The 16,030-nt window shown below is 37.5% G+C and overlaps 1 protein-coding gene across 1 annotated transcript; it reads right to left on the minus strand.

Moving 5' to 3' along the window:
• Positions 1-307: 307 nt before the first annotated feature.
• Positions 308-5,917, minus strand: LOC131322977 (probable lipid-A-disaccharide synthase, mitochondrial). The gene is made up of 9 exons (XM_058354587.1): positions 5,769-5,917; positions 4,030-4,276; positions 3,478-3,577; positions 3,250-3,355; positions 2,925-3,148; positions 2,603-2,741; positions 2,012-2,250; positions 808-1,034; positions 308-584 (listed from the first exon to the last, which is right to left on the minus strand). Exons 2-9 carry the CDS (start codon positions 4,263-4,265, stop codon positions 437-439), a joined length of 1,419 nt encoding a protein of 472 aa, XP_058210570.1. The 5' UTR covers positions 4,266-4,276; positions 5,769-5,917; the 3' UTR covers positions 308-436.
• Between the last annotated feature and the right edge of the window lie 10,113 nt (positions 5,918-16,030).

The following is a 16,030-nucleotide window of genomic DNA, read 5'->3' on the forward strand; positions in this document are numbered from 1 at the left end:
TTAACTACTGCCATTTTTGTTTCCCGACGGTTTATTCAACGGCGGTTACTGCCATTTTTGTTTCCCCGACAGTTTTTTCGACGGCAGGAGAGTTTTGTCGTCATTATCACCAGGAGTACTATTATCGGCGGTTTTGGGACTTTTTCCGGCAGGTTTTTAATGACCCTAAAGCCAAATTGTGGCATAGTGTTCCCGGAGTTGATTTATAAAAAGTTCCACAAAGAGAACCTAGAGGACCAAAACGAGACATTTTTCTTTGAACAACAAATTGTGACATTGTCCACCAATATTTTCACAACCCTCGAGCTCAATAAAAAGGTTCCATTTGTAACAAAAATGACTACAAAACAGCCGGGAGATGGTTTAGATAGATATCACGATTTATGAAAATCTAGTAATTATGTCCTACTGGAGTATAGAACAGTAAATGCGGCAATCATACTTGGGGAGTGATCAGGTAACATGGGTTCGAGTTCCTCTGGTGATGGATTGCAAATGGTTCTTTCTGATGGGCGTAGCAGTTTAATAATCTTTTCAGCAGCCACAATTTGTTCTTCTCGAAGAGCTTCATTCTCTGTTGATCCCTGCAGTATCATTACCAAGGAACAATTTAAGCTTATGAGTATTAGCCCCTTTGAAGTTTGAAGCAATGACCCCTCGATGCAAAATAAAACAAGTAATCATACTATATCATCTCATGCAAAGATTTCTAAAACCTTTGGGGTTTGGCATCTAATTAACTTCTTCAATGTGAAAACAGATGAAAGTCTATGGGCAAGTATGGCCAAGGAAACAAAAACTCTTTACATGAGCAATGATGCCAGTTTTGTAGGGGTACATGCTTGAAAGAGAGCTTCAGGAATTACAGATGAATCCAGAAGAATATTGGGAAGGGAGATGCATGGTACTTTTGTTTTATAGTGTATCAACCATTCAGTCAGAACATGGGCTCGATAAGCAACAACACAAGGCAACCGTGCAAGTTGCATCTCCACAGCCACTGTCCCAGAAGTACATAAAGCAACCTTGCTCGCCTGCATGCCATTAATTTAGCTATGTAAGAATCATGAGTTTTCACCTAGAACAATTCTACGGTTAATACATGTTAAATGCACTGTAATATATCCTTAAACACAAGCCTAACAGAGGATCCTAGCAGGGGCTTAACTTCTTATATTTATCGTCTATGCACATGAAAAAGAGTAGGCACCTAATGACAGAGTGTACACAGAAGGCCATGTCACATGAGAAACATCAGATAGTGGTACCAAAAAGGCGACAATCACCTAAACATCTAAACAAAGGTGATATGGACTAATAAGTACAAAAGAGTGAAATAAGATGGTATCCACATACCCTCGTAAACAAGTCTTTTTGGGGCCCAGTCATGCCCACTGGGACATGACCGATTACATGGAAAATTCAGAAGATCAAGTGTCATAAAAGAGCACCCACTCAAAATACGTACAGAACAAAATGGTTAAAACAAGGAACTCTTTTATTGTTACCAATGTGTCTGTCAGTCAATTTCTTTTTATCTGCAAACAGACTTAACACGAAAGGGTTTTGTCTGGCTTGGTCAAATAGTACCTAATTGAGTTGCAGTTAAGCTAAGTAACTCTCCAAAATCTGTGGGAATACGGGTCCCTCCAGCTCAATTAGAAGCTTTCATATCACTTGGCTTACACCTTTGGAGATTGGTTTATTTTTGGCATGATTCCTTTGCTTTTACCCATAATATTCCACAAGGACATGCATTTCATGCAATTAGTTGTTCCCCTGCTTCTGTTAGTCTAGATGTGATCGAAGCAGTTTCAAGTGCTCAAAAAATGAACCGAAACAAACATGGTTACCACAAGAAGTTATTTCCCTTCATTCTTACTCCGCATTATTATGGAATCTGTTTTATAAATACTCTCAAGAGTATCTTACTGTGCATTGTTACAGAATCTGTTTAATATGAAGTATGAACTATCAAGAGTGCATTGGCAAAAGAAGACAGAGATCTTACACTTAGCGCATCATACTTCATGTGAGGTGATCCTCCTGGAATCAGAATCACAGGTATAGGGCACTTATGAACAACTCTGTTGATATAGTCTTCTACGTGCTTATTATGTGCCACATGGATCACCATAATCAACTCTGAGAAACAGCCTTTTAATAGCTTCATTGCACTGAAGAAGATTGGAAGCATGCGGTTTACCTCTTGTAATCTGCTTCCAGGAAGCAAGGAAATAATTGTGGCCCCTTCAAAAGATAGAAAAAGAAAATCAGACAGACATAATGAGGTTCAAGTATTTATTGGATAAGCTACTACAGTAATTTTTTTTCCAATGGGAGACATTTCCTAAACAACACTTGTAAGAGTTGAAAATGGAGAAAGAACATAAACACACACCAAAAAGCGTGGGGAAAAAAAGGAAAAAAGAAAATAAAACTGGTGATGGTGGCCAAATTATTTTGCATAAAATCCACAGAGAAATATTGAGGATTACCAAAAATCCGGGCTTCGTACCAATAAGCTCTTCTGTGGAAGCCTTGGTACAGGGAAATATAAATTACGAGAAACACTGAAGCCTACGTCGGTGAAGTAGCCCACCTTTTAGAGAGAAATCTGAGAGTTGGCTCCCTTCCAAAAAAGGGATTAGAATTTCCTTACCTGAAGATATTTCATGTTTACTATGAAATTTGTCAGAACTTCCTTGCACCTTCCATCCTTTTTCTACATTATTCTTCCCCTGATGATGAAATCCATCCACAAATAAGTATTTGGACTACTATACAGGACATTAGGACAATGTCAACAGGACGGATATTAACATTAAAAAGCAAGTTAAATGACTGCACAATCCTGATCTCGTAATAAAGGAATCAAATTAACGAACATCAATAATTGTGATGTCAGAACATTGCAGAAGTACCAAATTCAACTCCAAAACATCTTCAAGTATGGGGTGGCCAACAAAGGTCGCAGCTAGTCCATTCAATCTGCAAACTTCTGCCTCAAAAGGTAGTATGCACAAGACATGATCCACGAACTCAGATAGCCCTTTGAGCCTTGCTTCACCCCCTTTCCATGCCCAAAAAGACAGCGCTACATAGTGAAAGTGTGGAGGACTAACCAATCCCTGCTGACTGTATTTAGCTGCAAAAAGCGTTTCCCAAATTTCCTACACCATGCTTTGGTATTCACAAGTGAAATCCTTATCACTCCTTTTCAAATCCAACAATTACATATAAAGTTACTGCGCAGCTGCTGTAGGAGACGAAAGGTGAACCCCTTGGAGTCCACAGTAACCACAACGTGAGGCCGGAACAAAAGGGCCGCCTGTGCTGTTTCCTTCAACTTAACCTGTCATTTCAAAAACCCCATGTAAGAATCAGGCATCAAGATTCCTATTTAGAGAACAAAAAACAAAAAATCAACATCCAAATATGGAAGCGCAGAAAATAGTACTCTCGCTCAGTACCCACTCTGAACTTGTTCAAATGCGGCAACAACTCCCAGATCCCCATTACCGCAATATCTTCCATTGGGAACAGAGATTTTAACCCTTGGTCGGACATCATGGACCTGAACAATGCGGCAAAATCAAACTAACATTAATAACTTCCAGTGCCTTCAAGCTTGAAAAAATGAAAATTCAAAAAGAACCCAGAAAGGAAATATGATCTAAATAGCTTAGCTCATGTAACAAACAGAGAGAGTCTTGCACATGATAGAAAAAAATATTTGGAGCTAAGAAAAAGGTGACGAAAACAAATTAAAATCTCAGAGCTCCTATATCCAAATGTTTGGGCCTTAAAAAAGGTCAAGCCTCCATCCACAATATAGAGACATAGACAGCGGTATGGACAAAACTGGAGTTTTAATTCCAAAAACAATGACAAACAGAATATCGATCCTGTTGAAGCAGTACTACTTTATAACAACAGTTATGGAAACAGACAAACCAGAGAAATAAATATTGGCAATTGGACATTCATATTCATGATATTATTGTCTCGGGCAATTAGAGAGCTAACCCGCCCACACCAGCAAAAAGGACAGGAAATGGAGAGAGCTTTCTCATAGAAGCCATGAGACAGGAACCGATAGTGTCCCCAGAAACCTCTCCTGCAACTACAAAGACCATGAGTTCCCCATCTTTAGCAGCCACATCTATTGCAGCTATGCTTGAAACTGAAACAGATCTTCTCATTACCAACAGGAAACCCAAATTCACACTCCTCTTTAGAGTGAAGACTGTTCTGAGCAACATTCCTAAGATTCCTGCACATAAGGACCACAAAAGACATGGTCGTGTTCACAACCTTCAAGTCCACCAGAATTTCATACACAAGACTCAGGGTAATCTAAATGCTACATTCTATCAAGCTATGTGTCACTTTTTGCACATAAACACGTGTATGTTTTAGCATCCGCCAATATGTACCATAATGAAACAAGGTATTGCCCAATGGGTAAGATTGTTTACGACTTGTGAATTTGCTTCCATTTGAATATTTATTATTCTTCATAAACCATGCGAGATTTACAAGGAGTCATAAGTGTCATTACTAGGAGTCTTTTTCTTATCATATTATTTTTTCATTCATTAAATATCTTAAGTAGTGGAGCTTAAATGAAATTGTGATTCGAGTTTTGTAAGGTCATTAAAATGGCGGCTCAAGGAAAAAAATGGCATTTTGTGTTTGAAACAAAACTAAATCTTTAGAAGATCTTTTCTCACTGTATATTATGTCTATGTGTGTACTGTGTTGCGTGTACTGATGGATCCAAGGGGTGTGTAAAGGACGATCGCATCTGCAGAAGAATTGGTACCTCCAACCCATAAGATACCCCACTCCCAAAGCTGGAATTTTGGATTGATTCGTACGAGTGGCATTGCGGTCTCTCTCTCTCTCTCTCTCTCTCTCTCTCTCTCTCTCTCTCTCTCTCTCTCTCTCAATGTACCCATTATGTGCTTAAACAAATGTTGATGGTGTGTTAACTAACTCTTTAACTACCTCTGTTTCTTTGAGATACAAAATGAAACGATCAGATTTTTAAATTCAGGTAGCCTATAAAAAAGCTAAAAAACACTACTGATTGGTCTAAGCCTACAACAATCATCAAAACCAAGAAAAACTAAAGAGTGCTAATGGGTAAAAATACTTCCTGATCAAGACCTAGGGCCCCTGAATGTATGATAGACTTGCGAAATCAAAATGGGAAATGATAATGTTTTATTGATAGAACTGCCCAGAATTACATGAGAAATGCAGGTTACAATGCTGGGCATCACACAACTCCCTCTCCCACTCAAACACATCAGCTACTATATATCAAACTAAGTTAACTAACCAACCGTAACTAATTCCCCTAAGACCCTAACTAACTTCTTAACAACCCTCAGCTCTTGGAAATTTGTTTGGTGGTACTGGGGCACCGCCGTATGGTTCCCCAGTACCTTTACTCACCACTCATTGCTGTGAGGTCCGGTAATAAGTATATAGGTCCCAAAAAAAATGTGTAGTGGATTAAGGCATTGAGGCAACACGTGGTGGTGCCGAAACCATTAATTACACCCGAAGCACCGTCCATTTAAAACCCAATTGTATTGTCCATTCTCAACTCCTTTCAATGCAAACTACTCCTGCATCTGCGTTAAGCCGATTCATCACACACAGAGAGAGAGAGAGAGAGAGAGAGAGAGAGAGAGAGAGAGAGAGAGAGAGAGAGAGAGAGAGAGAGAGAGAGAGAGAGAGAGAGAGAGAGGTACCTGCTCGATTTCCGATTTGGGCTGTTGATGATTACATTTTTTCTGAAGACTGTTGCTGATTAGTAATGACAGAGAAAACCGTAGATTGCGCAGTATATCCCCTGTTCGTATTGCGAATTCACAAAATTTGTTTTGAACAAGAGGTGGCGACAATTACATATGAAAACCCTAGAACTTGATCTTTGTCACAAATTACTTCCCTTAGTTGTACTTTTTCATTTCAAATACAACAGACTTTTAATCTAATAACATTGTCACCCCAACCTGTCCAACGAATCGGACATTTCACAGCGGGTCAAGAGCCCCTATGAGCACGCCTAGATGGTTGCTATGCTAGTCATCCCCTCCCACCCGTTTTGGTAACCAAAAATTAATAACAATGTCACCTTTGGTATATTATACTCAACTTCTCTACCATGGACTAATGTATTAACCCTTCGAAATTTTAAATTTTCATTTAACATATCATGTCACAACCCAACCATGTCTACTATATATAAAACCCAAATTCGAATTATAATATTTTCATGTGCTTAAATATGTGAAATCGAACTTAAACTAACTTTTTTTCGACTGAACACCAATGAAAAACTCCAATTACGACCCTCTCCACTGCTTACTGCCACAACCTCGCCTTCAAATATAAGATTAGAAAACCCCAAGCGTAGGGCTAGATCGTCGGTACCATAATAAACCGGTAAAACCGGAATCGTACCACAGGGAATCAGAGATAGCTTAATCAGATTGTAGATTTTATATGGTGGAATTCGGCATTTCAGACGGCAAACTTGGTTTTGCTTTAAACGGTGGAACTGATAATGAAAAAGACTAGAAAAATGGTTTGTACTTAGTTAAAACAAATGGCAAGGTCTAGGGGATTAAACTGCCCGATGACTTAGCCTATTTAACCATTTTTCCTAACAACTTAAGTTCAAGACATAGACAATCTTGAAACCAAAGCACTCAACGTTAAAAGCCGAGCATAATCATGGCTTTAGCTCGGAAAGGACTTAATCTCATTTTTGGAAGACATTTAAATCAAACGCCGGGAACGTTAAAAGCCCCAAGCCCCGTGTGCAAGCCGAAGGTTAAAACTCCGGGCAACACACGGTCAAAGAAGGTATTAACCTTTTGGTTTGGCCGAAAATTAGAGATTAAGCCTTCTCCTTACTAAAATCATGATCAAGTCAAAGAAAAACCATTAAAACAAGTAAGCCATAGGGAAGATATCACCCCATGACCAAGCCTAAGTGACTACTCCACCATTAAACAAGAGTAAAGCATGCTAGGAAATTGAGACATTAAATTTAACCGATAAAAGCAGAAATAAACCTGATATTAGTGAAGATCCAACAAGTAGCTACAACATTAACAAACGGAAAATTAATGTACGAACTAAACTTACTTGAGTTCTTAAGAAATTAAGCTTGAACAACAATGGAGTTCTCTCCTAGAGAGAGAACTAAAACTAGAACATAAAGTAGATACATACTAAGGGGGAGAGAGAGATGTATTTATACATCTCAGCCTCTCTCTCCATAAAATATCACAGAACTTGCCAAAAGTGGCAAGTATTCCATAAATTAAAAGTCAAAAAAGTAGCAAAAATCTATAGAAAAAGGTCACCTATCGATACGGTCAAAATACTTGTATCGATAGCGTGCTGCTATGGCACTTCTTCCAATCTCTCTGTTTCCTTATGGTATCGATACAACAAAAATGCTTGTATCGATACCACGCTATTATGGCAGATTTTGGTAGAATTTCAGAGGCTCACTCTGGACACTCCAGAACTCGGATTTTTGTGTTCTTTGGACCGTTGGAAATCTCGTTGAGTCTACTTTCTAACCCAAGTAGTTTGGATCCAAGATCATTTGTACATCAAAAGATATGGTGATTCTACCATCAGTTGGTCGGAAAAATGAATAATTTTGGAAAAATCTTCACATCTCCTTCAACTCCCTTGACCCTTGGGCGACCCGAGCAACCTCCAAACCATCCCTTCATGACCTTTTGGGTACCAAAACGGGGTGGCATGTGGCATTGAGCACTTGGTTGCATCCAGAGTATTCCTTGGCGTTCAAACGCGCCTTATTTATACGAATTACTTGAAACACACAAAAATCTACCTTACGTGCAATATCGCTATAAAAGGTAAATAAACGTAAGTTAAAACAACTTAAAACGGGACTAGTCGCACCAAATATCTACAATATTGGGTGCTCATCATCCATTCCTTTTGCATGATCCTCTTGTTCACTTTTCAACCATAGCACTAATGAAGTGATATACTATGTCACATATCTATCGAAGATGTTTTCTCTTTTTTACTTTTCAAAAATGCCCCTAACACTTGCATTTAATTCCTCCTCCATTCTACTTCCCACTGACGCAATAATACGGCCCCAACAAAAATGATTCAATAATACCCCTTCGAAAGATTTTGAGTAACTGACCCACCCCAAATGGAAAATAACACTTGCCTTCAGGCCTCGCGTGATAAAAGTATTAGAAGGGTGGGATTCGTAAGGAGATAGAATTAGGATTAGGATTGGGATTGGTAATGAGAAGGGATTGATAATGATTATGTTTGTTTGGGATGAGATTAGATGATGAGATTATTAATATCATGTTTGTTTCACATGGGATTGGATTGGATTGGATTGATTGTAAACATTTCCATTTTTACCCTTATGCAAAACTAAAGGATAACATATGATTAAAAAAAATTAAGTGTTTTAATTTTTAATCCATTTGAACCAGTGTGAAGATGTTATTTTGTTGATCATATTATTCTAAAGGGTCATAATTAAATTTTGTCTGCAAGGCTCTCATAGTTAAGTATTTGTTCTTTATTTGGTTCTATGTCTATCTAAAGGCTCGTACATGAGAACCCTAGAGCCAAAAATTAATTATGACTCTTTAGGATTAAATGATAAAAAAAAAAATCTTCGCACCCGTTCAAATAGATTAAAAATTGGAGCACTTAATTTTTTAATCATATTTTTAAATATATAAACAATAAAAAAAATTAAGTGCTCCAATTTTCAATCCGTTTGAACTGGTGCGAAGATTTTATGTTTTTGATCATTTTATTCTAAAGGATCATAATTAATTTTTGACTCTAAATCCCTCATATATGAGCCCTAAGATAGTCATAGAATCAAACAAAGAATAATTAGTTGAGAAAGTCATGGGTACTTTCGTCATTGTATTGGAAGGACTTCGGACAGGATTGATAATACTATGTCCCAGGAGGTATTAGTAAGCCATCTTAATCCTAGGACTCACAGTCTCATGGGTATGTTAGTCCGGCCATTGAGAGTGAAAGCAAACAAAGAATTAGTAATCCAATCCCATTAATAGTCCAATCCCATGGCTGGAGCCGATTATCAAATGGGGCCTCAAATCCTACAGCACTGTTTCTGTTGGGCACCGTTTTGGTGGGCTGTTGTTTCCAATCGACGCCCGTCACCAAAGCGAACCAACAACAACCTCCCAACTACTACACCTTTGAATTGAAGCAGTGAGTACGTTTCTCACTTCGACTTACTGCCTCCCCGTGACGCCCAGAATTTCTTCGTCTGCCATTGCCCACCGCCCAAAATCTCCTCTGCCGTAGCTTCTGCTTCCACGTGGTACGCATTTCCTAAGATTTCTCCTTCTATGTCAATTCAATTGTGCCCCAGAACATGAGACCAAGGAACTTTGTCGTAAAAAAATTCTTCACAAAACATTCGCCGAAGATTTACAATAACACCAGCCTCCACATATCGGTCCTGTTCCGGTGAGGGTGTGGAACTGTGGCTCTAACTGACATCTCTCTTGACATCATCGACGACCAACACTGCTCTTTCGCGTTCCCAATTTTAAAATTCCCAAAAATTCTGGCCCAAAAAAATCAGGTAGGATATGGACTATATCAGATGATAATGATAGTACCATATCAATTTATTTACATGATCGAACAAAACTTCTTCTATAGAGGCACTCTGTGATTCCTGCACATACTACTGCAAGTTAGGTGTTTGATGTAATGCCTCTATGAGGATTAGACCACAAGTTCCCGTAAAGTTGTGGGTATCTTCATGATAAGGTTATATGTTGTAATTATTAAGTAGGATGTCAATGGATTCTGCTCCTATTTCTTCCTACTCAATGAATGGGGAACCAAAAACTTCTGTCAAGTTTACCCATATTCAATGTGTTGTATCCTTAGTGTATCGATGCTTCTGGTCTGCGGCATGAGGGTGCATCATTATCTATCTCAAACTATCATGTAAATTAATTATCAAACCAGGCTATTTTGTTTGGCGAAAGCACTGAAATGTTCAAATTAAAGAATGTTGCAGCCTTACAAGTAGGATCTATAATTGTGTGTGTAGAGACCCGAAAAATCGTTAATTATTGGAATGTTTATTAAATGTCTAATTGGAAAAAAAATGTGGATTATTTGGTGGCTAATTAGATTGGGAGTTGAAGTAATAGAATGGAAACATGAGGGAGTGTGTGTGTGATAAAAAGATGTGGGAGTATATATATGGGGTGTGTGTATGTAGGAGATAAAAATATCTCCCAATCTCTCTCTCTCATCCGTTCTCTCTCTCTCTCTACCGGATTCTCTCTCTCTCTCTCCTCCTCTCACTCAAAACTCCACCCAATCTCTTAAGAACTTCAAGAATCAACCTCCCTCCGATCTTACATTCACGTTCTTAAGCTTGGAAATCCGTGGGTCAAGCTTGGAGAAGGGTTTTCTTTGATTTCGAAGTTCAAAAAGGCTAGGGCTTGCTCAAATCTCGTAGATTTTGGTGTTCGTCGCGAGGTAGGGACTTCTTTACCGCTTTTATGTGTTTATATGTTGATATGATGTGAGAATCGAGCCTTGATCGTCTCCCTTCGTTCGTTTCGAAAGCTGTCAAAATCTGCAGAAATCGCCCGAAATCGCGTAGGGATCGATCCCTAAACTTGGGGGATCGATCCCCCATTTCATTTCTGGTCTAGCAAGACCAGGGATCGATCCCTGGTGATGGGGGGATCGATCCCTCCCCTCTCTGGAATTTTCTGCTCGTCTTTCGGGTTTCAGCCCAACTTCAAATGGCCATAACTTTCTCGTCCGATGTCGGATTCATGCAAATTTTATATCGATTCGAAGGTATTGAAGTTAGCTTTTCATTTCCACCAAAATCATCTAAAGAATCTAAGTACATAGAAAGTTATGACTGTTAGAGTGAGGGTGTGTCAGTCTTCCCACATCCGTTGGCTACTCATTTGATTCTTGTTTTGTCATTATGACTTCCTATGATTAGTGGATGATATTCTTGACCCATTGTCCTTCCGTTAGTGAGGAACGAATAAGGAATTGCTTAGTTGAGATTTCGTGTATATACTTTCAATCGATTGGTGGCTCTTGCGAATGTTTATGCAATTTGTGATTGAATAATACTTGTGAACATTTGTGGCGTATTTGTAATATTGTTGGCATGCGTGACGTACTTTATGAATGAATGTGGAATTGGGATAGCCTTAACTTGTACATTGCGTGAAGGGATAGTTGTTTGGGTCGGTGGTCGAATTAGGAAGTCTCGTAACGCGAGGGGTGGTAATACGAAGACTGTGATGGTCTCGTAATGCAAGGGGTGGTAATATGGAGATCCTAGATGTTGGTGCACACCGTAATGCTAGGGGTGGTAATACAGTGACTCTTGTAGTGCTATACGGTAACGCAAGGGGTGGAAATACCGATGGCGGAGATTAGTGATAGAGAGTCGTGTCGAATCGTGGAGTTGCTCGAGTCTTATGAATAATGTGGTTGATTGGTGATAGTGGCAAGTCTTAAAATGGTTGTTATGAATGATTGGCATCCCTTTGAAATGATTCCTATCTATCGATTGAGTTATACCTTTATGTTTTCATCTCTCTGCACTCGTCTCCATGTTTGCACATAAAATTTGTAAAGATTTTCCTACTGGGCTAGTGTAGCTCAACCTAATCTTTCTTTTCAGGTTCAAAAGCTGGTTAGTAGCTCGCATGCATTGTATGCTTGGAAGTGAAAGACATTTTGGAAGCTATTTGTATTGAGTCACTTAATCATTTGTAATTGACTTTCTTCAGATAAATATGGGTTTGTAACTATTCATTCAAGAATTTTCTTTTAACTAAACTGTTTGTAACTTAACCACTGGTTTGTATTCGTTTTAAGCTTATTTGGGCCGAAGTGCCAATGTTGTATTTCCTTAAATTTGGGGACATGTTTGTAAAATTAAATAGGTGGGAACTCTTTTGGGATATTATCAATGATATGCGAGGATATTTTATAGAAACGGAGTATTTATTCATGTTGAAAATCGAGGGCGTGACAGTGTGGAACTGTTTGCCGATTTAGAGAAATCAAATTAGGGAAAGATTGTTATATGATCTAAGATTCTAAACAAGCACATTGACTCATCGGTTCGACTTCAGATTTCTCTTTCAATGTATACGTAATTCTGATGCGGCCATGGTTTAATTTTTTGAAGCTTTGGTTTTTTTTGGAAAAGCATCATCGGACTTTTCTTGGTCGGATCGAGGAGGCACATATTTGTTGAAATAGGTCTAGCCACAATTCAGTTATCTGTTTAATGGGCTATTTCGTGGCTCATGGTATTAGGGTGCGTCAATATATACTTGAAACTACTGTGTAAGTTATCAATCTTGAATATTTCCTTTGGGCAAGCCACTCAAATTTCAAAACCAAAGAATATTTTATCGTCGGAAGTTTTGCCTTATATTTTGATTCTCTGGTAAAATTTTCAAAAGTTTATAATTATGTGGTTCAGACTTTTTGGTTGCTGCAGAAGAATCAAATTGGTTGAAGATATTTAGGTCTGAATAAGCACATAGACTTTTGGTTCTACTTCAAATTTATTCTTATAGTAATTACTTCTGATCCGGCCTTGAATTGTTTTGTTAAGCTTTATTGGTTTACTAGCAAAGCCTCATCGATCTGGTTTTTCTTTGTCGGAAGAGGTACAGTTTTCTTTGTAGTGGCTTATTATTACTTTTCTTTCCCTATTATATCTTGAACTAAGTACTATTGATTGTGTTTTGATTACTCCATATATGTTGATTCTTTCTTTGCCTTTTTCTCTCTCCTGTACTCTTCTATCCTACGTCGCATCTTCATCTGTGTTGGTTAATATAATGAAAAACACAATAATAGGGAAAAAATTAAGCTAGACTCAAAAATTTCCCCTCTTATTTGTTGGGTTAGAAGAGTGGGAATGTTTATAGATATAACCAGGGAAAAAAACATTTTTGGTTGGTTAACTTGACTGCATATCAATAATTTCATTTTTCAATCCTTCTCTTTTCTTTGTTTAGTGTGTATCATCTGTCTTCCGTGATTTACTTTTCTGTTTTTTCTCATTCTTTGGAATTCATTTTTTGGATCATAGCCTCCATCCATTGATGAATAATTTCTAGAATGAAGCTAGACATTGAGATATACAGGGTAATGGAATGAAATATCTTTTTATTTTTATTTTTTTGGGTTTGGCATGAAGAATAATTGCTTTAGCTGTGTACCTTTAGTTTATTTTATGCAGACCTTTTTAAGGACTATGATTATATTCACGACTATATTAAGGACACTATTCAAACGCAACGTGCTTAGAATTGAAGACTTGCTAGTTTGACCGCACAGATTCGAGATTCAAGAATTGAGGTTTCTTTACTCTTTTTGGAAGAAAAAATGCTTTGAGTATTTTTTTTTTTGTTGCCAATATTGTATACATCAGCGTGGGGGGTTAGTGGGGGAAGTTAGTGAGTTAGTCCACGGGGGGTTCAGAGACTATCCATAGCTTTGAACCCACAAACCGCCCACAGCGGGGCTCGAACCCTAGTCTCTCACAAGGGAGAGCCAGGAGTTACCAACTGGGCTACAAGCCCATTGGTAAAATTGGGATGCATGTAAAATTGGAAGGTTAGTGTCGTACTAATGAGGTTTGGTGGTTCTTGAGAGTATATTTTTGGTAGGAGAGAAGCTTTGGCATTCATGGTGCTCACAACAAAGTTCTTGTTGGCAGATGCATTAGGTGCCTGTAAATATAAGCCATGGAAGGAAGAAAGGCTTTCTATTGCAATGGAATTTGAAGTTGCTTTCTTTTGAAGTTTCTTGTCGACAGACGTGTAATTTTCGGATTAAACACTACAAGAAAAATGAAAATTGGTGACGAAAAAGTGGCGACGAAATTTAATTTCGTCACTGAATGAGTATATTTGGCGACGAAAAAATAAATTCGTCACTGTTTTGACAACTTCCGTGACAAAATAATTTCATCATCAATTATACCTGTTTAACGACGAAAAAAATATTTTTGTCACCAAAGGTTCTCATTTGGCGACGAAATACATTTTTTGTCACTGAAAGCTTAATAAAGGTGACAAAATTATTTTTCGTCGCCAAAGATAATCATTTGGTGACAAAATATATATTTCGTCACCAAATGAGACCAATTTAGTAACGAAATATTTTTTTCGTCACCAAATGCTTAACTTTAGTGACGAAAAATAATTTTGTCACCATTATAACACTTTTAGCGACGAAAAATATATTTCGTCGGCAAATGGGTACATTTCGTGACGAAATTTATGAATTGCGCTTTGTCACTAAATGTATTTCGGACATAACTCTTTACTAAAAATTCTGATTGAAATAATTCAAATTGGGTTTGAACAATAACTCAATTGCCTACAACTTTCATGTTTATCAAAATTGCTAATTTTAATGTTTAAAGGTTCAACATTACATTCGAAATATATTTTCATGTTAAACATATATGTTATATATTAGATATTTCAAATATTTACTGAAAAGTGTGTGTGGTGTAGTTGGTTAGAGCTTGCGCGAAAAACTTAAGTGACTGGGGTTCGAAACCCAGTAAGAGTAAGAAAGAAGGATTTTTTTTCCATATGAAAACGTCTTTTGCAACGAAAAATTTCGTCACCGATTTCTTATATTAGTGACGAAATTTTTTGTCATTGTTGAGACCCATTATTCGTCGCCAAAAAAAATAATTGATGACAAAAAATTTCGTCGTCAAAAAGCACAATAAGTGATGAAAAAATTTTCGTCACAAATTATTCACTTTTTGGTGACGAAATATTTCGTCACCAAAAGGCAATATAGGTGACGAAAAGTAGATTTCGTCACCAGGTAGGAATCCTCGACAACCTTTAGTCGACAAATTAGTTTTCGTCACCTATATTATTTGTGACGAAAAACATGCAATTTGTGACGATTTTCAGTCGTCACCCAATCCAAATTTTCTTGTAGTGAAAAATGAAGTGCGCTTTTTAGGAATTTTTCACATAAAATTAAAGACAAGATATCTGGTACAAAAAAACTCGAAAATCCAATAATGAAAACAACTTTTTTTTTTAATCCGAAATTATGCATCTTTTCATTGGGAACCATCAAAATGGGATGAAGGGAGTACATTGGATGAAACCACAAGTCACCACTTGCTTTTGCTGATCCAATTGAAAAATCCTTTAGACACTAAATTAAAGTAGTTGACTATATTATGCTCATAAGTTTTTCTCAAAGTAGAAATCCTTCTAACGAGAAGATCTCCACCTGCAAAGCACGTGCTATTTACTAGTGATAAAAAAAAAATGATACGACTGAGTAAAACATGTTAGAGCTTAAGTACTATTTTTGGACTAATGGTCGGCATCTGGTGTATATCGTGGACAACAATCATGAAGGTTTAACGATGGCAGCCAACATCAATAAACACAAAAAACAAGAAATCGATTCTGGTACGTAATAGGCGCATACAAGGACTCTGATAGCAGATCATTACGATTTGTGATAGTGACATAACAAAAAACGTTAGGGTGACAACAAAATTAAGAATAGATCGAAACCTAAATCAATATAGCACCGATAAAGACAAACTAAAAATGAAATAATGTGGTGCAAATAGTAATAGTTTGGGGTGACCTTCAATATGCCAAACCAATGAAAGGGTAATTTGATGGCTATTACAATATGGTTGGAGTGGATCGGACTGCGTTCAGTTTTACATTTTCTCTAGATCATAAGAGGTGACAATGCATAGGTATAAAATTAATTTGGTCGAAACTTTCATTGATTAACCATTTCTTTTAATTACAAATTAGAAACATTAGGTTGATTTAACTCATTGTGCAGGCACATATATACATGGATTATAAATTTACTCGCGCGTGTGTATATACCAATCTTTTTCAAGAAATAA

The sequence above is a fragment of the Rhododendron vialii genome, chromosome 4a, assembly GCF_030253575.1.
Source record: "Rhododendron vialii isolate Sample 1 chromosome 4a, ASM3025357v1".
NCBI classification, from domain to species: Eukaryota; Viridiplantae; Streptophyta; class Magnoliopsida; order Ericales; family Ericaceae; genus Rhododendron; species Rhododendron vialii.

Bases quoted from the DNA above. Each gene is read 5' to 3' on its own strand.
- LOC131322977 (XM_058354587.1), bottom strand. From the start codon at position 4,265: ATGTTGCTCAGAACAGTCTTCACTCTAAAGAGGAGTGTGAATTTGGGT. The intron at 3,578-4,029 runs GTTAGCTCTCTA...CGCATTGTTCAG, and splicing joins CTTTTTGCTGGTGTGGGCGG to GTCCATGATGTCCGACCAAG. The intron at 585-807 runs GTAAAGAGTTTT...ATGATACTGCAG, and splicing joins AAACTGGCATCATTGCTCAT to GGATCAACAGAGAATGAAGC.